General features: G+C 42.5%; 2 protein-coding genes across 5 annotated transcripts; one reads left to right on the top strand and one right to left on the bottom strand.

Annotated features, from left to right (window-relative positions):
- Positions 1-6,176: 6,176 nt before the first annotated feature.
- On the top strand, positions 6,177-14,125 carry LOC118121882 (glucose-6-phosphate exchanger SLC37A4). 3 transcript variants are annotated; one of them, XM_035178103.2, is made up of 10 exons: positions 6,177-6,319; positions 7,159-7,604; positions 8,168-8,400; positions 10,055-10,301; positions 11,744-11,896; positions 11,982-12,067; positions 12,157-12,270; positions 12,348-12,413; positions 12,488-12,626; positions 13,070-14,125. In XM_035178103.2, exons 2-10 carry the CDS (start codon positions 7,457-7,459, stop codon positions 13,234-13,236), a joined length of 1,353 nt encoding a protein of 450 aa, XP_035033994.1. In that variant the 5' UTR covers positions 6,177-6,319; positions 7,159-7,456; the 3' UTR covers positions 13,237-14,125. The 3 variants fall into 3 exon arrangements, with proteins under 3 accessions (XP_035033994.1, XP_035033995.1, XP_035033998.1); XM_035178104.2 differs by lacking the exon at positions 6,177-6,319 and adding an exon at positions 6,642-6,779; XM_035178107.2 differs by lacking the exons at positions 6,177-6,319; positions 7,159-7,604; positions 8,168-8,400 and adding an exon at positions 8,642-9,445.
- A 3,295-nt stretch (positions 14,126-17,420) lies between these two features.
- Positions 17,421-20,524, bottom strand: si:ch73-1a9.3 (non-histone chromosomal protein HMG-like). 2 transcript variants are annotated; one of them, XM_035178996.1, is made up of 6 exons: positions 20,312-20,524; positions 19,052-19,072; positions 18,847-18,876; positions 18,718-18,759; positions 18,518-18,625; positions 17,421-18,427 (listed from the first exon to the last, which is right to left on the bottom strand). In XM_035178996.1, the coding sequence occupies exons 1-6, from the start codon at positions 20,327-20,329 to the stop codon at positions 18,383-18,385; spliced, it is 264 nt and encodes an 87-aa protein (XP_035034887.1). In that variant the 5' UTR covers positions 20,330-20,524; the 3' UTR covers positions 17,421-18,382. The 2 variants fall into 2 exon arrangements, with proteins under 2 accessions (XP_035034887.1, XP_035034886.1); XM_035178995.1 differs by having other exon boundaries at positions 18,718-18,762; positions 20,312-20,517.
- Between the last annotated feature and the right edge of the window lie 427 nt (positions 20,525-20,951).

Raw genomic sequence — 20,951 nt, 5'->3', positions numbered from 1 at the left:
AGTCTTAGATGTCAATCATAACGTTTCACCCTGTTTGTATATCATCAAATAACTAATTAAAACCAAACTTGTCAGAAACTTGAACAGTTGGACGTACATCAGTGTGAGTAGAACTACCTGAAATGACAGAAAAATGAAAATGTACACAATACGTACTTTGACACTTTAGTTTGCTCCTTGTCCCAACTGCTAAGATGGAGGAGGTGGGATTTGTAGCCAGCCAGGGGCCGATCAAGATGATTGGGCTTTACTTTTGGGGAGCTGTCATGTCTTCCATCTTTACATTGTCTATGGTACAACACAACGAGAGTTCAGTGACATCTAATTTATAAATATTACAATATTAGTGAGTAGAGTCTCTCAGATGAATGAGTGTCTCTCATTTCAGTTTATCTTTTAAGGTGCAAACTGTAACCTAGTCCCAGTGTCCAGTGTATTGAGGGTTGTGTCAGCAGTGAGGCTTTACAGAATATACATAATTCTGTGTAGATAGATACAGTAGATAAATGGATAGATTTTATTTCAGAATGATGGCTCCTACGCCTACAGTAAAACACACAAACACATATAACATGCTTTGTTTGCCATTTGGGAATAAATTAATCTTTAATTCATCCACGCCAGTTATATAGAGACATTCTCTTCAATAATTTAAAAGCAGGTTGAGGTATGTGTTGCGTCCTTGCATTTGTGTTTGAACATGGTCTCCTCCCCAATGAGCAGCATATAAATAGTCAAAGAACCTTATTGTTATTTGATGCAGTGCAGTAAAGTCCCCCTCTCTCTCTCTCTCTCTCTCTCTCTCTCTGGGTCGCCTACTGCAGACTGTCTCTTATAATCAATAAGGCCGGTGTGCAGGTTACAGAGTAGAGAGGCAAGTGTAAAAGTGGTTTGCAAGCTAGTGTATATCAGCAGTGAATGAATACTGATAAAGACAATGTAGGTCAAAACATCTGTCATTAGGGGTGGCTGTGGCTCAGGAGGTGGAGCGGGTTGTCCACCAACCAGAGGGTCAGAGGTTCAGGCTCCCCCGTTGCGCGTGCCTGTGTTGGGCAGCATACTGAACTCCAAAGTGCCCCTGACAGCTGTGTGAGTGTATTAGAGAAACATAGTACACATCACTGCACTGTATGGATGTGTGTGTGTGAATGAGTAAATGGCAAAACTGTACTGTAAAGTACTTTGAATGGTTATCAAGACAAGAAAAGCTCTATATAAATACAGCACATTTACCACTAACATTATGCTTCTTACCACAAAATGTCAAAGGATTTGTATTACCTCCACAGATTATGATTTCAATTAAGATTATGGTCCAAATGAAAACATTGTGCTTTGATAGACAAGCAAGACATTTATTAGTGAGTCCTTATTATTATTATTTTATTTATTGGGTCCAAGAGCTACTGATGGACAATAGTTATTAACATTCTTTGTTTTTATTGTGAAAACTTAATCTACTCTATCAAAGAATGTGGGGATGTTTTAAAAATGAAGCACAAAGAGAAACGGCTTATATCCACTGACACCTCACAACAAACATGAGTGAATTACATTATGAGTTACTATATGTACAGGACATACACAGAGGTCATGTTCAGGTACAAAACAGCCCTGGTCGAATCCTTAACAACTGTCTAGAGGTTTGCTGTGATAAGGCTCTTGTTGTTATATGAGCTGTCAGTCTGTCATGGTCAGTAGATGCAAAGGTTACAAAATCACATGGTAACATATGTGCGTTTATGAGGGATTACAAACTACGCAACATTAATTAGAAGTTACTTAAAATTATCACTCAAAATTCTTTCAAGAAATATGAAATGCCCACAACTTGATCGTTTCGTTTGCATTTCTTTATTTTACCAGTCAGTTCTTTTGTGCCTCTCAGTTTATCTCTCAGTGTGGTCATTAGGGTAAATGGAGAAACTCTCTGTGCTGCTCTTCTATTGGTTCAATAAACTGTCAGCCATCCTGCAACCAACTCTGGAAGGTGATCACAGACAAGCCCTTGGAACAGCTGTCCAATTACTGTGGTGATTGAACTCACACACATACACACACACACACACACACACACACACACACACACACACAATCTGTGCCTAGAAAAACCAACAAAATCCAAAACCCAGGCAGTAGTGAAAGCTTTCAAAATAATTTCTAATTCAATCAGACATCACAAAGTATCTCTATTTTCATGATGAGGCAGATTCACAATCAAGCGTTTAGTTTAACGACACATAAAAAAGGATTTCACTGTATCTGCACGTCACTGTGACTGTTGGGTCATCAGCTCCAGGTTACACACTGTAATAGCTCCATCTGTTGGCAAGAAGTGACACAAACAAGTGTAAAAGAAATGGTTAAGAGAGGAGAGGAAAATAATCATTAGCAGCACTCTAACCAGAGCTTATAGGGACATGATAAGACAACTGTGCCCACTCTATATTTATAATGTGGCTGTAATTCGTAGTAGCAGGTGCAGGCTCTGCTCTAAGTGCTTTTGTGTTGCACTAATGATTGTGCTGGCCAAACTGTAGCATTTTACTCCTACGTGGATAATAACACATTTTACACAATGTTTCAAAAACATGCAGAGGCATCATTCACTAACCAGCAGGTCGGTGGTTCAATCCCTGGCTCCTCCAGTACGCATTCTGAATTGTCCTTGGGCAAAATACTGAACCTCAAATTGCCCCTGACAGCGTGACAGCTGTGTGATAGAAAAAGCACTACATATAAGAAAGCTGTATGAATGGGTGATTGTGACTTGTACTCTCAAGTACTTTGAGTGGTTGATAGGACTGGAAAAGTGCAAAAATAAATAAAGTCTATTGACCACCATTTTCAAAAAAAGACAGAAAAAAGGAAAGAATATTCAGCGCAGATATCAGATATTTTGACATGTCACAGTGGGTGTGACTGATGACATTAAGTATGGCTCTGTGCTGTTCAAGTGTTCCAGTGAGACATGGACATGTGACAGAGGCTGCATGAACAACACCAGGCCCTGAAACTGAGCAGAATTCCGCCACCTTGCATTTCAAGCTTATTTTATTCAATTACTGCTGATTTTCTTCACACAAGCTTCATATTTAACTCACACAAGACTGTGAAATATAAAGCTCATATAAGTTGGGGTATGAGAGCAAAGGAGTGTGTTTCCCCAAATGTCAAACTGTTCTTTTAATTATAGAGACATAAGCTTTCCGACATGACCTCTGGAGGATTTCCGAAGAATTAGGAATGGACTTTCTCCGTTTTTTGTCTTTTTTTACATAAGAACCACGCAGCAGGACAATCTCCGCTCAGACACGTTCACAACAACACAGAAATCTCCGGAGCGTTCAGGTGAGGGCTGGAGCAGCAGGCAGAGGGCTCCCGTTTGCTGTGGAAGTGTTTTTGTTCATAGCACATTGACATCAGCATCAGCTCTTATCACCAAAAGCTCTCTTGACTTGTTCGTTCATGTCTTCTACAGGTGTGGCCCCGCTGAGATACTTGTTTTCAATCCGACCACTCACTTGTGATGAATCCTGCAAAGGATCTCCTGCTGTGTTCTCACATCAGCTCCGCAGGACTCTCTGCAGACCTTATACTAGGGGGGGGCTGGCCTGAGAAAGTCTGCAAAAAGTCTCACTTGGACATTTGCGTTCACACATACAGCCCCTTTGGAGAATGTCCGGAGTTCTGTGCATGTCTGAAAGCAGTGAGTAGATCTTCCAAGACAAAAGGACATTTTACAATATTAGCTTCCGTTTCCTCTGGATTAGCTTTTGCTGCCACCACTGTTTCACATTGGGTCAAATCTCCTGAGAATTTTTTTTAAAGCTCTATCGATTCAGCTGGATATTACTGCATTTAGAAATCCCTCAGCATTTGTATTTATTCAGTTCACAGTCATTTTGTTTTGAGCTTTGGGTTTGCCCTCAGCACCATGACCAATCTAAATTCATTAATCCTGCTTTGTGAGTCAAGCCCCAGATGTTATGTATGAGGACATCTCACTTTGAGACCTTACACACATACAGGAGACTTGGTTGGCTCCGAGTGACTTCAGCTTTGAATGTGACATTATGAGGCATCATTCCAGCTGGCAGTAATATGAGTAAAGTGACCCTTCATTCTGAAAGGTCCTTGGACAAGCAGCTGAACACCAAACTGTGTCTGGAAGCTGTATCGGCGGTTTATGAATGGTGTGTGATAGAAAAAGTTCTGTGTATAGTAGGGCTGTATGAATGTGTGTGAATGGGTGAAAGTGACTTGAGATGTAAAGCTCTGAGTGGTCGATAAGACTGGAAAGGTGCAAAATAAATATAGCCCATTGACCATTAAGCAAGATAAAATAATTAAATAGAATTCACCATATTAATATGGTGGCCATTTTCCTCTGACATCATCCTCAGGGTGTGAAGCACATATGCTGTCATCAACATCCTGTGATCCAAGTTACAAGTCATATAAACATAAGGACCCTGACAAAGTGTTTTCAGTCCACTGTCTGTTCTATTTACATTGTAGCAAATCACGATGCCACAGGGCTCTCCCACACACAGCCTGTAACCATTAATGATCTTTGGGTGACCGTAGCGCCACGCTTGCGGCTCATTGATGCAGAAGAATATGATTTTCATTGAGGGGAACTCTTCGTGGAGCTGCATCAAGCCCCTCCTCATTGTAGCGGCAAGTTGGTTGGCGGGCGAATGTCCCAGATTGTTGCCACTGGTGGGGACAACCAAAATGTCTGGGGAACTCTGTGTAGACAGCTCTCTCTAAAAACAAGGAAGGACACCACTCCACCGGAGGCCTCCTTTGCCAAACTATTGCACTTTGGCATTGAGTCCAAAGTTCTCACCAAAACACTTCTCTCGCCGCGATGGATGTAGCTGGATCCGATGATCCAGATCTTTTTGAGGGAGACTTTTTCTGTCTCTGTGACCTCCTCCTCAATGATAGGGGATACTGGGAATTCAAAAGAAAGAAGACCTTTTGTTAGGCTAAATAAGTAGTAATCAATTCTTTCTGTAACAAGAAAATAAATTGCTGCAGTTAATTTACAACAAAAACATGTTTCATGGTGTTGACTGTTAATTCTTCAAAATTAACCTTTTTCTGACTTAAGAGGAGAAAATAACTAAATAAAAAGTTACCTTTAAATAGAACGGTTTCCATCTCCTCATCTTGACCCTGACTAAAGGTGGAGGATCCACTGCAGAAGTGTGAGGAGTCTCAAGGTTTTTCATCTTTTCATCAGTGGGTATCCTCATTCCCTTGGAGGGCCTCTCTTGAGGACTTTCCATGTCCTCAGCAATCACACAGAAGGGCCTTTTTATGCCTCTCCAGTGCAGCCTCGGTATGGGCTCACCACATGGCCTCTTCTCGAGTCGGATCCTCTTCCTCTCTCTTCCAAAGCTTTCTGACCTTTTCTTGTGGATGCCCAACTGCAAGACTTCAGAAAAGCTCCAAAGAGATTAAATGAAGATAATAAAGAGATTTATAAAAGGTTTAAAACAGTAAGTCAATTTCTGGAAGTACAGGAAGAATCAAGAGAAAGGTGGTTCCTTGGTGGACAGATGAGTGTGGCCAAGAAGTGAAAGAGAGGAGTAAAGCTCTTAGAAATTAAGTATAAACAAGTGAAAACAAGGGTTATGAAACTTGTACGAAAAGCAGAAAGGCAAACTTGGCAATCTTTTTAGAATAAAATAGGAAGATCAACAACTGTTGGAGATGTTTGGGGGATGATTAGGAGCTTAGGGGGAATCAGAAGGGAATGGCAGTATCTAGTCCTGAAGATGCAGCAGTGTCTGAAGAAGAGAAGGCAGAGATGATAGATCATGCAACAGAAACAACCCAAACTGCCTGCTGTGAAAAACGTGGGCTCAGTTACACTAAACATTCACACTTCTCAGTCAGTGCATTACATGTGTTGATTCAATGGACACAGGGGGGCAACAGTGAGCTGAGTGAGATAATGTTAAGATTTCATTGAGCCGGGTTTGGCCGAATTAAACTACGGGCCCGCGTGATCTCTGAACAGCACGTGGGTTAGATCCGGTAGTGAGAAGTTACACATGTAAAATAGCGGAAGTGCAAATGGAGTTTGGCGAGTTTGTGAGAGACGAGCGCTAATATTAGACGCACTCGTGCATGGGTGCAGGAAACTACTCCGCGGCAGCGTGCGTGTGCGTGTGATTGCCACGGCGTCTCAGTGTTGTGTCACGGTCACGCGCTCAAAGGGCTGCAGACTCGTGAACGCGCCTCGTCCTCTCTCATTGATAGGAGCAGCAGCAGCAGCAGCAGCGGGGACGCGAACGTAAAGGTAACAGCAGCTTTCCTCCTCTGTCCTCCACACCGGGGACACCGCGGCATCAGGCGGCGACGAGCCCCGGGCAGCGTCGCCCTTTGTCGGCGTGTTGTCTGAATGTAGGCCCGTGGGGACGTTCACGTCCACGGAGCTCGCTCCTCAAACCGGCTCGCTAACAAGTAACCGGGGGAGTAGTGAGTTTGTAGCGGCGTGTTTCAGTGAATCACTCAGTCTGCTGGGGTTCGGTGATGGAGACGCTTTGTCCAACCACAGGCCTCTGGTCAGTGTCTGAGCTGCAGTGCTTATGTCGCCTGTAATATTTCAGTGTCCAAGCTAAACAGCACTCTGCAGAATCTCTCCTAGGACCAGTTTACTCTCCAGTTGTGCTTCCTTAAAGAAATGGCCACACTTGGAAAGTGGGTCTGCTGAGCTAAACTATTTTGAGGGCTGCTGAATGGACACCTCCAGACCTCAGGTCAGCTCCTGCAGCAGCTTCGGTATTTATACGACAAGTGGAGTTATAGAAGAAGTTGGGGTCACAGTGCAGGATATGTGAACCTGCTGATGTGTGAGGACTGGGTCAGCTGATCATCACACAACATCACAGCCACCAACACTTACTATATCCCTCTATAAACTTGTTGTTGTACGAACATGCATACTGTTAGTGTATATATATATATACACACTATAAGTAAGTGACTTTTTGCCACTTCAGGAGCCTATCAGATTTCAGCTGGGGCCCCCAGAAGTTATTTGCATCTGACCTTTTGACCTTGCAAAAGTGAAAGCATATCTTGAATGACAATTTGCTTCTGTCTTAAGTCTCATTTATTTTTGTTTTTTATTTCCAGGCTGGTGTAACTTCATTTGTCCTCGCCCCTGCACGCAGCAGCCTCACAGATAGACAGAGCAACCAGCCTGCAAGAAGAGTGCTGCCAGGACCTCATGGAATATATTTAATCAGTGCCACCCAGCCAATGCTACGCCTTGTTTCATATCTCCATTGTCCCAGTGCAAACACCTATTTGATAACGTCGTCCTGAGAACAGTCTTGAAAACAGCGCTGCTCCACTCAGATGCTGCTGAAGAGAAGTTTGAGGACCTAATTATTGTTTTTCTTTGTTAGTTTGTGTCGGATCAAGTGCAATCATGGGGGCCACGGGCTACGGCTACTATCGTGTAGTCATCTTCTCGTGCATGTTCATGGGCTACTCGCTGTACTTCTTCAACAGGAAGACCTTCTCCTTCGTCATGCCCTCTGTGATGGAGGAGATTGAACTGGACAAAGATGACTTGGGTAAGGAGGTATAGCATTAACTGTGCTTTCTGAGCTTTCTGGCTCTATTTAGGCCCATAATGAGGCTATTGTGTGATTTTCAGCAGCACCTAAATTTGGGTAACGGTGGCAGCCAGATACACACAGTGCAAAAGTATTACTATGAGTGGCAAACTGAAAACTACAGGACACAGAGGTGACACTGCTTCCAGTCATAAACTCTATTATTCATAGCTACATTTTTCAGCTAGACCCTCCACCTTGGGACTGCACATAAAATGTATTAATGTCTTATCCAGCACCTTGCTATTGCAAGTGTTCTCATTACTTCATTTGACTTCAATGAAGAGTTATAACACTTTAAGAGAAATAAAAGAACCGTCAGGGGTATTGGATGGAATCCACTCATGAGTAACCAGCCATGCACCTCTGTGAGGCTGTGCACGTTTGTTGCCAATGTCATCATATCTAATAGTGGAGCATGCAACTGCTTCCAATACTTCTGACGATTATAGATAAGATAAGGTTTTATATAGTATAGACTCTCTTTCTGCACAAAAGTAACCCTCATGGTGTGTCTGCAGGTCTGATCACCAGCAGCCAGACAATGGCCTACGCCATCAGTAAGTTTATCAGCGGCGTGCTGTCTGATCAGATCAGCGCCCGCTGGCTGTTCTCCATCGGCCTCTTCCTGGTGGGGGGCATCAACATCGCCTTCTCCTGGTCCTCCACTGTATCCATGTTCTCACTGCTCTGGTTCATCAACGGCCTGGGACAGGGCTGTGGCTGGCCCCCCTGTGGGAAAGTGCTGCGCAAGGTAATACCATCCCGTCTGTCACCTGATGTAAATCAGCTTTAACTGTAGCTATTGCAGTGCCCGTTAAGAACCTGCCTGTTTGGTAATGCTGGTTGCAGCTTTCTTTCTGAAACTGTAAAAGTGACATGGGAGGGAGATTTTTCTCTCCACAGTCGTCAAAGTGTTTGCTTGTTGTCGTAACTGTTGGGTTTCTCTATAATTTATAAGGCGTCCACCTTACTATGTAAAGTGCCTTGAGGTAATATATGTTATGATTTGGCCCTATGCAAATAAAATCAAATCAAATTGAACTTGCATTGAGCCGCGGCAAGTAAAGACCTGCTGCTGGACTCATTCCACAGAACCCTGAAGCACAAAGTTTACCGGTTTATACAAAGTTTGGTAAAGCTTGTCGTGGAAGCGCTGCTGTCGTCATCAACAAACTCACTTACTTTGATGAGTCTCAGCAACTGCTGCTACAGACCCCAGGTCGCCTGTTTGTCCAATGTTTATTAATATTGAACATATCACACCAAATCTGACACTGCACTTCTTCGGGCCCTAAACAACACACATGCCAAGTGTGAAGCTGAAATAGGAGGACCGGGTCTCGAGGTCAGATTTCCACATTCAGACAGATTTATGCAAGTCCCAGTATTGACATGCAGGGTGTAAACCCAGAGTGGAGGCCTCCTGCTGCCAGATATAGTGTTTTTTTTGCAGCCTGAAGTCCGAGAGAGAAAGTGGACCTGTCCGCTAGCAGGTGGAAATAGTTTGCCAGGTCAGGCAGCACAGTCTGCTTTGAGAAGATGTCAGCTGTGAGAGACACTGATAGTTTAAAGTAACTTCAGCAGAGTTAATGTTGTGAAAAATGTAAAGATTTTGGGATTGCTTTTAGTATGTTCAACTTGAAACATTTTGGCATTGATTTCACATTGCAGTGGAATTTATGCATTATAGGCAGGACTGTAAAAGTACATGTTCTTTAAGCAAAGCCTGTTGTATTCTACCATCCAGCGCCTTGTGTCTCACAAGAAGCTGCCTTCACAGCAGCAGTGTTCAAAAGGTGGGTAATAAATAGGCTTTGGCATGTGCTCAGTGTGCAGTGGGGGATCAGATTACAGGATAATCTATTTTTAGTAGATCCTCAGTAGATCTTTCCAAAAGAAAAAAAAAAAACTTTAACCAAAGGTGTTTTCCCTCTTCAGGGAGAGGAAACACCTTTTAATCTATGAGCTTTAAGCATGTTGCTGCAGCTCCTGTTCCCCAGCTGAGTTAACAGCTACACACTGTGGATCTAACTGGGCTCTCTGCCTGACTGGCTGCTTTAAGTGTTTGCCCAGTGGATTGTCAAGTTGTTGCTCTGTAGCTCTGTTGCGTGTGCTGACTGGGTGAGGAGTGTTTATGGTCGTCCGCAGCTGTGTGACATCATGACAGGCTGGGACAGTGATTCTAAATGTTTGTAATGTTTCAATTTTTTTCCCCTAAAATCGTATTTGTAAATAAATCAGGAAAGTGGAGCTGGAAATTAACCAATAATATGCACAACACATGATAGTGGTAAATATGCATATGAGGGAAACATAATTCTGCTTTCTTTGACTCAGCCTGTAGTCTATGTTTTTGGAAATGTTGACTATTCTGTGCTCTCTCCTTTGCGTCTCCCTTCCATCAGTGGTTTGACCCCTCCCAGTTTGGAACATGGTGGTCGGTGCTGTCCTGCAGTATGAACCTGGCCGGGAGTCTGGGTCCAATCCTGGTTACGGTGCTCCTGCAGTACTATGACTGGAGGACGATCCTGACCATGTCGGGCATTTTCTGTGCCTCCTTCTCCTTTGTTTGTCTGGTGTTTGTAAAGAATGAGCCAAAGGACGTGGGCCTTCCCAGCATCCAGCCCGCAGCCAAGAAGGGGGCGAAGGGAGGTAAGCAATGAAAAGTGGTGCTGGCTAAAAATTTCTGCGAGGAGCTTCTTCCAGTGTAGCTGAAGATTGTTACCTCAATCCGACAGGAATTATTGATAATATGTGAATATGGGCTATACAATGTGATTGATTGATCAATTGATTGATGTAGCTCGACTCACACATAAGGAACACATACAGTACGTGTTATCAAGCCTGCAGCGTCACAGCTACAGTCAGATAGTGGAGAAAAAAACATATAGGAGCTGAGAGGTGTAGTTCACTCAATGATGCAGCTTCAAACATCATGGTTATATTGAATGGTTTCTGTCTGGTGAGTTTTAAGGGAAATAAAGCAGTTTAATTACACCTTAAATCATTAGTTGAGTACCCAATTTGTTGATTAACAGAACATCTTGGGAGTATTCGCTGCTTTTCTTGATGGGAATACACATCTGACTTTCTTTTGGTTTTTGACTTTCTAAGTTTTTGGTTGCGGAAATTAGATTGCAAGTGTGAGTAGTGGGTCAGATGCAGCAGCATGTAGGATTATCCCTTTATCCCACTAGTGTGAGATACTTCTCATCTTATTGGAGAACCTGCTGGAGCTCTTTGTGCTATGAAGAAGATTTTATGCATCAGCTGCAAAAGCCAATATTCTAATCCGTCAGTCTGAAAGAATATAGAAGAACTGCAGACTAGAAGTCATATATACATATTATTTGCAGTATTATTTACACTTTGTTATTCCTCAAACAACCACAATGATCACTGCTTTAACCACCTCAGTGAGGAAAAGACACAGTCACAGAGGCAGCCCCAAACCAGTTGTCACCATGGATGTTATAATGATTACCCACATCAGACAGAGCTGCTCATCAGTAATGATCCTGAACCCACCATCCAACATGTCCTCACACCTCCCACACACAGGCAGAGCAGTGCATCACAGTCTCATCAATAACAATTGATCAGTAATGTTCTTTTTGTTCTGTCTGGATTCTTATTTAGAAACATCATCGCTAAAGAAAAGCATGGAGTGGTGACATAGATTCATATATCATGACCACAAACCATACTGCAAATGTATATTGCTGCATATCAAACATGTGCTTACAGTTGTTTTTGTTTTGTTGTTGCAAGTCTATGAGCGTTATATCCACTTCAGTGTTTCCCATCAATTATCTAGACTGTGGCAGCCCACCATATAGGACCTCTTAGGTCTTAAAATGTATATCTTTTCTGATGTAGCCTTTAATGACTGAGCTGATGTGCTATAACCAGTCTGATTCCTATATCACCAAATGACTACAGGACACACTTCATAGATATAGTACATATACTGCCTTGGGTGGGACTTGCCTACTCCATGTGACGGCAGTACAGTCTGCTGAATGTATATCGAACATTGGTCTCTTTTCAACATGTGGATGTACCACTTGTGTCTGTACTTTCTTCAACAGGCAACAGCGAGAGCACCCTGAGAGAATTCCTCCTCTCCCCCTTCCTGTGGGTGCTGTCTCTGGGCTACTTGGTGGTGTTTGGGGTGAAGACAGCTGCCACCGACTGGGGACAGCTATTCCTCATGCAGGAGAAAGGCCAGACCGCTCTTATGGGTACATGTCCAATTGGTTTGCTCACATTGGTTTTCATTTATTCTGACCGGTTAAGGGTATTGACCTTGTCCGTGCTGCTTTACAGGCAGCACCTACATGAGTGCCTTGGAGGTGGGAGGATTTATTGGCAGTCTTGCATCAGGCTTGATCTCAGACAGAGCCGTGGCTCGGGTGAGTAACGGACACAGATCGAATCAAAGATTTAATCGATCAATTCGTTATCATCGCTATAAATGTCCCCGCGTTGGATTTTTCTCCAGAAAGGCTTGGGCACCCATGGAAACCCCCGACATGGCCTGCTCATTGTCATGATGGCTGGTATGTATGTGTCCATGTTCCTCTTCAGAGTCACCGTTACAACTGAAATCCCAAAGGTAATTCACCCTCCTATTCTCTATAATCATTGTGTACAATATTTCCATGATTACAAGAGTTTATTTTCCTTGCTCAGGAGGCTCCTCTTTGGGTTCAAGTCATTCATCCCCTGTCCGTCCTCATCGGGGTGACAGAAAAAGAGGTATGATAAATAATTCTTAAATTCAGGGAGTGAATGCAGAAAACAGCACAGTTTATTTATTTCTTCATTCACAGATCTGGATCCTCTTCCTTGGTGCTATTTTTGGATTTTCTTCCTACGGACCAATTGCCTTGTTTGGGGTGATAGCCAGTGAAAGTGCTCCTTCAAACTTCTGTGGAACCTCTCATGCTGTCGTGGCCCTGATGGCGAATGGTAAGCTGCTGGTTCACGTTACCTGCAGTATTATTTAACGGTGCCCTGTGTAGATTGTGCTGAACAAATGTAAAAACATATTTCTAGCTGTGTCCTTTATGACTAACAAACAACAGGGGGGCCACTTTTTTAAAACACTAGTGCAGTACCCGTTCTAGACACGCCTGTTTGGAATGGCCTGTGGTGATGCTGGTTGCAGCTTTCTTTCTGAAACACATGTTTAAATTATACCAAAGTCGACACTTGGGCCCTTAACAATCCACATACCAAGTGTGAAGCTGGTGTGAAGAATGTTTTTTGAGAAATGTGTTCCACATACAGACAGACAGAGATTTCTGGTAGCAGGAGATTGCCCCATAGCTCCATTGGTGGGCCAAAGTCCTCATAGTATCTTAAATTTGATGTTCCATCATTGCACATAATCCATTTTCCTTGTGTTGCAGTGGGCGCTTTTATGGCGGGGCTTCCCTTCAGCACTATTGCCAAACAGCACAGCTGGGACATGGCCTTCTGGGTAGCCGAGGTGACAATAGGAATCGCAACCATCGCTTTCTTCCTTGTACGTAACATGCGCACCAAAATGGGAAGGGTCGCGGAGAAAATGGACTAAAGTACCTGCCTGAAATGAGCCACATGTGCTTTGGTGTGAATATAGACGGACTGAGATTATGCACTGTTGAGTGCTCTGTATACAGAATACTGCACATTAATACATCTCCTATCTGACCAATAAATGTACATACTCAGGGTGGGTGGAGGTTGTCAAATCCCTTCTAATTCACAGCACTTTTCTTCACACACAACTACAGTAGATCCTAATTGTGAATCACATGCTTACATTTTAGTGCTTCCACATGATCTAGAAGCCATTTTCATGAACTGTACAGATATTTCAAAGTTGCTTTATGACATCTGTGTGCTAAAGAGAACAAGAACAAGTCTTTAAATGTTTGGGTGGATTCAGTGGAGATACAGTGAATGTGTGCCTCTCACTGCATACCCTGCCTTCAGTGGAGGTATTTAACTTATTGAATGTTTACTGATGGTTCTGTATATTATAGACTTGTATTTGCACAAATGTAGCATGTATCATGGTCATCGATCATTTTACTAATACCTCAAGTATTTGTAAAATGTAATAGGTTCATTATGTCACTGAAATTAGGTAACTGGAGAACATGGGATTTTTATATTTATTCTACAGAAAAAAACTGCAATATTCTGAGGCCATGTCAGATTTTTGATGCGATGTGTTTTTAAGGATCTCTATATATAAGACTACAGGTGTTTAGTCACTGCCATTGTAGTTGTGTACTGCAGTTACAACTTATAAACTGACAACTTTCTCTTGTCTTCAATCTGAGTCAACTGTGTCATCTCTAATGATGAATGTGGTCAAAAAACAGCCACTCGAACAAATCTATATCTTACAGAATTTGTACAATGGACTTGAAATGCCAAAAGAATTCTAATAATAAATTTGAAATTGAATTAAACTATATATTGTCAGTTGTTCATCTTTCCACTACTGTGAGGTTACTTCATTCCTTGTTGTACTACACTTTTTGTGTCACTTTCCCTCCACCTTCTGCAAGGAAATGCCGTTGAACACACTAAGATGGAGTCTATATAGTTGTATTAAAAAGAATGTAACTAGTAGACAATTTCTGAAAAAAATAGTAGGATGTTTTTAAGTGTGGGTGTCATTTGTAGAACATGGAAAACTTAATAAGGCTTTGTGTTTTTTCTTAGTTTGCTTCCTTGGTTGCTAAAACACTTGTCCACTTTGACATTCATTTTATTTCACACATAAAAAAAAAGATCCAAAATGACACTTTTTTTGCAAAATAATCATTCGATCAATTATTGATTATGTGGCAAACAAGCACATCACAACATGAATCCTATTATTTTGTCTGGATATGATTTCGATGTAAACTCTCTGCGCCTGCACTTTTTACACTTCTTTGAGATGCTCTGTTGAAACACAGTTAAAAAAGAGATGTTTTGGACATTAAATATGGTACAGCAACCTGCATTATTCATATTTTTGTACTGGCCTTTGGCTTCATTTCACCATGCTGTCAAGAGAAGACTTCTGCTGTGCTAAGAATGATGTCATTTACAGATTTTCTGGTTTGCTTAGGATAGCTTAATGAAACTGATCTTCGACTGGTGAGGAAGGTCAATTAGGAACTGTAGGCTCATGACAAATCCTATCAAAAATCCTTGTGGTTACAATCATGGGCTCCTCTCCTCACGTCCTCACTGTGGATAAGTAAATTCAAGTGATGCCTATGAAAACATTTAGAAACGTTATTAACAGATGTTAGTCAAGGGCTACTGTAAAAGTCCACACAAGATTTGACTCCAAGTAAACTTTTAGGTAAAAGAATCAATCAAATTTTATTATAGGCCATATTCAGAAATCACAATTGTCCTCATAAGGCTTAACAAGGTGTGACATCCCCTAAAGTTAACCCTCGACTAGAGTGAGGAGAAACTTCCCCAAAAAATTTTAACAGGGAAAAAAATGACGTTGAAATTTCAGGAGGCCTGCAGTGGGGTCGTGTCCTTCCTCGCTTTTACAGAGAGCTGTCCATGATGCTCCATGAAGAGTTCCCCTCAATGAACGGTCACCTAAAGATCATCAACGGTGACGGGAGGAGTGTCAACGTGCTGATGACCAAGGCTGTTAACTAGTTAAGAGGTGAAGTCATTCAACATTTTTTAACAAAAACCTCTATCTACCTGACAAAGTTCACTTTCACCCAGGAAGGAAACCGTCTGTTTCTGTCAGCGATCCACAGATTCCTGAAGAAGATGCTCCTCTAAAAAGACTCACTTGACTTCTCCCTGTGAGAAAGTTGTCGAATGTAAATTGATGTAAATAGAACAAACTTCCTGATCAGTCAGGAAGCAGTGAACTGATAACACTTTGTCAGGGTCCTTATGTTTATATGGCTTGTAACCTGGTTCACAGGATGTTGATGACAGCACATGTGCTTCACACCCTGAGGATGATGTCAGAGGAAAATGGCCACCATGTCAAAACGGTGAATTGTATTTAATTATTTAATCATGTTAAATGGTAATGGTAAATGCTAAATGGACTGTATTTATGGACTGCATCCATTAAGCACTTTTCCAGTCTTAAAAAAATGTACAGTACAAGTCACACTCACACATTCACACACACTCAAACATCTATGCAATGCTTTTTCAATCACACACCACTCTCGACACAGCCGTCAGGGGCAATTTGGGGTTCAGTATTCCCAAGGATACTTCAGAATGTAGGTTCACTTTACATAGACTAACAAAAACAAAAATAATGATGAGAAAAGACAGTGTCTTCCATAAAATGAGAGGTTTATCAATGTTTAAAGTATTTTCACCAAAGAAATGCAATGACAAGTGTTATGATAGCGGTTTTGCTTATAATGGAAGTATATGTGAGAAGACTCCGTATATCAGAACAATGTCTAAGATAGTACAGATCAGCTGGGTAGAGAGGTGGAGCAGAACCTGCATTTGATTCTATATCAATAAATTGTATAGAACAAGGTTATCATGTCTTATTATAATTAATATTATGTGAATAATCAAAGCCCTAGCTGTAAATAAATGCATAAAATAAATAAACCATAAATGGTGTAAAGATTGAGCTGGAATAAAGTAAGATAAAGCATAAATGGAAATGAAAAGCATCTTTAAATTACTCTAGAGTACAGTGGGCTGCTTGAATTGACTATTCGCATCACAGCAGGTAAGTTTACAGAAATGTGTACCTTCATTAGAGGACATGTGTATTTTACTTGGAATTGTCATTTGTCACATGAAACCAGCTCAGAGACAGAAGTGTACATGCCTCCATTATGGGCAAAGTCAATGCTCATAAACGGTTTAAAGTTCCCTGTAAAACACTGTATTTTTAATATGTAACCATGGGGATTTACACAGTGCGTAATGCGACAGAACTAGACAGGGATGTGTTTGTGCTGTGTACTCGGGAAAAGATTTGACCAAAGCTGCTCAGGTGAATCTCCCGTGTACCTTTCTCCTCGTTTGTCCTCTCGTCCAATCACAGCTCGTGTAGGTAGGACGTGGAGCGGCGAGTGCGGAAGAGAACGTGCTGCCGACCGGAAGTGCATCAAGGACGTACGACGTCATCAGTTTGTTTACTAACAAGAAGCAACATGCAATTTAGTGAGAAGGGATGAGAACGTGTCACGACGGGAAAAGACAACACAACACAAAAATAACAGCTTCTAAACCTGCGGATCTTTGTGAAGCTGTCCATGGTGCTGAAGAGAGCCTCGTCTGTTTTAATGGGACGTACAGACATTGGGATCATATCCTTTGAGAGTTGACTTCACAGATCTCTGACAACACTGTAATTATAACAGTAGGCTATATAACAGAGGTTTTACTATTTGCTTTTCTATAAATGCATTTCTATTTTTGTTATTTACAACATGCTCAATCACAGACTAGATTTAATCTAACCCGTCTTTAATTAGTGTGTAAAAATGAATTAAGGTTAGGGTTATATGTATGTTTTTGTTATATATATGGTTGTAGCACTGCATATTTGATGCATACGTCCTTAGTCTCATTGCACTACTTTACTGTGAGCTTTCATTCTGTGTACTAGTGTATCTGACTTGCTTTCAAAGCCTCATCAGCTAAATTTATTGTTATCCTTTTGAATTTAAAATGGAGCCTTCATTTTCTATTTAACTTTTAAGTTTCCAGTCTTGTATTAGAAACCCAATTCAGAGTGAAACAGCGTAACAACTACCAACCGAGTTTTATTGGTTTGTTGATAACAATCATTACACAGGTACATCTATAAACAGATAAAAAGAAACTGCACACTTGTACTTGATACAGATACCTAAAACCCACATGAATATTGCTACTGCTGGTATGCATTTGACATCTCAAATAAATGTACAGTTTGACTGTTGGCCTAAAAATCCAGTCTCAACAGTGTTTTTTTTTTATGGTTACACATCTCATTAGCTTGGCTAAGAAAACAAATTCCATTTTTACCATCCTTACAATGTACCATTACACACTGCATATAGAAAGATCGAAAACCCTTTTCACAGCAGCTATACAAATTTATTGCGATGCTATCACAGGACAGAGACACAACCAATACACGCGATGCACAGTTCTGATGAGGAGAGCTCCAGTACTAGGAATTTTAGGTTTATTGATCAGGTTCGTTAAGAAAAACTGCATGATTACAAGAGTTAACATATAGGAACAAAGCTTACAAACATTCTAAAACACTGTTCTTCATTATAAACAATAAAACAAGTTGCCCTGTGACTTTGTCCGTCCCCACCCCAGCACAGATTACATACGCTGTCCCTTATAAAGCATATGGAATGTAATCCACGCAGGCAAGCTCTTCTGGTTGTTGCCCCTGCTCCTGGTGAACGCCGTGCTTGCGTGTTGACATGGTAACCTGTCCCGCACCCTCCCTTCCTTCACATTTAAAACTGAAATGAAATCCACTGACAGCAACAACAATGACCGCAATATTCATGGCGATGCAAAATTGTGGGATGTGATGAAATTCCCGTCTCCAAATTGACTTTTTTTTCATTAAAAAAAAGTGTTCTCTACAATCAAACTACTAAAAAACCTGTATTTAGAAAATAGTTGATAAAAATATTCCCCTGAATTGTACAAGAAAAGAGGTACAGGGAGCACTGGTAAAAGACGTGATTTGAGAAATGTTATTCTGCCTCTTTTTTTTCTTCAGCTGCGTCTGTAGCTGGTGCCTGTAAGACAAAAGTTAACAGTGTCAAATTTACATCACAATAGATATTAACTTTATGATGCACAGTTATATTGGACAATATAGCACTTGCCTCTTCCTCAGCTTTGGCTTCGCCATTCTCAGCAGGGGCTTCGGGTGCTTTCTCCTCAGGCTTGGCCTTCTCCACATCCTTGGCTTTCTTAGGCTTAACAGGTGCCTTCTGCAAACACATTTTTTTAAACGTTTATTAGAATGAGCAATCCAGAGTGAAAGAAATGAGTCCATTCAGAAGTAATCACAGCGAGGTCCCACCTTTGGCTTCGCTTTGGGCTCTGCCTTTGCAGATGAAGGTCTCTGCTGCAAAAGAATAACATGTAAGCACTTACAACACTCTGAAAACATGCATATTTTTTGAAAAAGTGTACTTTTATATGTACTTACATCACTCAACCTGAGCGATCTCCTTTTGGGCTGCAGAATGGGACAACAGATAACAGAGAGATTACTTCTAACATTCAGCATCAGCCAACAGCTGACTAATGAGGCGTTGCTGACCCCTGGTGGGCGCACAGACATTATATTGAGGGCGGGAAAAAAATACATCAATAATATAAAATAAATGTGTGTTATTGTGTGTATTACTTACCAATGAATCACCTGCAGCTGTCTGTTTGGAGAAAAAATGAGAAAATTTAGGTTGGGGATTTAATTGGTTGGGGGTGGGTGGGGCATTGGCTTCAAGTGATCGTTATGTAATTCAAAAGTGGGCGTTCCCTTCCGAAAATAAGCCTATGGCAGCACATTCAGACATGTATGTTGTTAAATCTCATGCAAAGGAGCTTATCTGCATAAAAACTATTGGATGTGTATGGAAGAGTCCATGATCCCTGTGCATCAACGTGTACAGCACGTGGACATTTTAGTACAACTCCAGTCTGACATACCAGTTTACTGTAGTTTGAACGGCAGCGTGTGGCTTGTGCTCCCCCTGCTCCTGTAAATCCCTACAGTTACACTCCGCTGGAGGAGGAGGAGGAGGGGGCGGACTCCGCCTCCTCACGACACATCCATTCATTGGTAATAAATGGGGAGAAAACCGAGCTGTGCAGCGAGCGTTCCCGCCATTAGTTTGAACCACAGTGTCGGTGTGGCGGCAGCAGAATCTACCAGAGCCCCCAGCAACAGGAGCTGCGCTGACGGAGGCCATTGCATAACCCGACAATACACACTGAGAGACAGGGGGCAGCTGACACGACGAAGACGGCACAGGCGACGGAAGCCGCGTAGTAACAAACAAAGCACATATGCACGATAGGTCAGCGAAACACAGTCGTTAATAGCGTCGTGTTAAATGTGGCTTAGCTGCACACGAAAGACATAAACAGGACTTGGCGCGCACACGAAACAACAACCGTTACACCGCCGCTCCAACTTTCGCCGAATAAACCCCCCCATTACTTCGTTTCCCTCCATTTTCGCGGCGAGAAACTTCAGCACCCAGCGTGACGAGTCCCCCGGTGGAGACGATCGATACGCCGCCAACTTTCTCAGCGGAGAGGCGACCCCGCCGCCGCGAGAAGCGACCCGCGCTTTGTCCCGCACGCTGCGAGCAGACGTGTACACAAACACGCATGCAGCCGTGCACCTCGCCGAGGGAAAATCCCGACACGGGAAAATGTCAATCACTGCACACGAGATAAGACCGAGAATGAGTTTGCAGAGGAAATCAAACCAGATTCGCGCTAAACTGAGCCCGCGCCGCGCTCCACTGTTGATAAACACCAGCTACACAAAACCGACATATGTCTCCACATCTCAACAACTGTGGTCGCAACAAGAGCACTGCTGCACTTGTGTGCTATAAACGGTGTATCGCTGAATGCATGAAAGATATCGGTGTACTCACTCTGCTCCTTTTAGGCATGGTTGGTTAGTGTGAGGTGTGTTTAAAAGCTTACAGACTGGAACACACAGCGCTATATTCTGGATAAAGCTGTGCCAGTACAATCTAACACGGCGCTGAGACTTAATGTTCCATTGGAAGAGAAACTAGCTCAAACCGGATTGGATTCTCCCTCCCCATTCAAACCGTTATCCTTCCTCGGTGACTGACGGCGCTCTGCCCCGCCCCCGCCGCGCGCTGATTGGAGGGGGCGCTGGTCAGCGAGACGATTTCAAATCCAGCCCCCTGTCCGTGTGGCCGCGTCACACGTCACTCAACGGACGTGGCGAGCCATTTGTCTGTGCAGCCATCTGCTGCAACGAGGCGAGCTTGTCATGGAGTCATCCCGCTCACCTCGCTTGTTAATGCTTTTATTTCCCTTTTTATAACGTGTCGCGCCGTGACTGTAACAAGCGCTGCTTCGACTGTGCGTTAGAAACAAAGCCGCTGCGCGTCCTCAGCGCCGCAGAGAAAGGAAAATGTGGCGTGTGTGTGTGTCCGGGGAGGATTGAGAGAGAGAGAGGGGTGTGTTCTTCAGCCCCGCTCTATTGTAGTTCAGCTTGGGAAAATGGCGACAGGATACTTGCGGTTGCAGCGCTTAGCT

The sequence above is a fragment of the Hippoglossus stenolepis genome, chromosome 15 (assembly GCF_022539355.2).
Source record: "Hippoglossus stenolepis isolate QCI-W04-F060 chromosome 15, HSTE1.2, whole genome shotgun sequence".
Lineage (NCBI taxonomy): Eukaryota > Metazoa > Chordata > Actinopteri > Pleuronectiformes > Pleuronectidae > Hippoglossus > Hippoglossus stenolepis.
The sequence above is the reverse complement of the archived record's forward strand: the minus strand, read 5'-3'. Positions and strand labels throughout refer to the sequence as shown.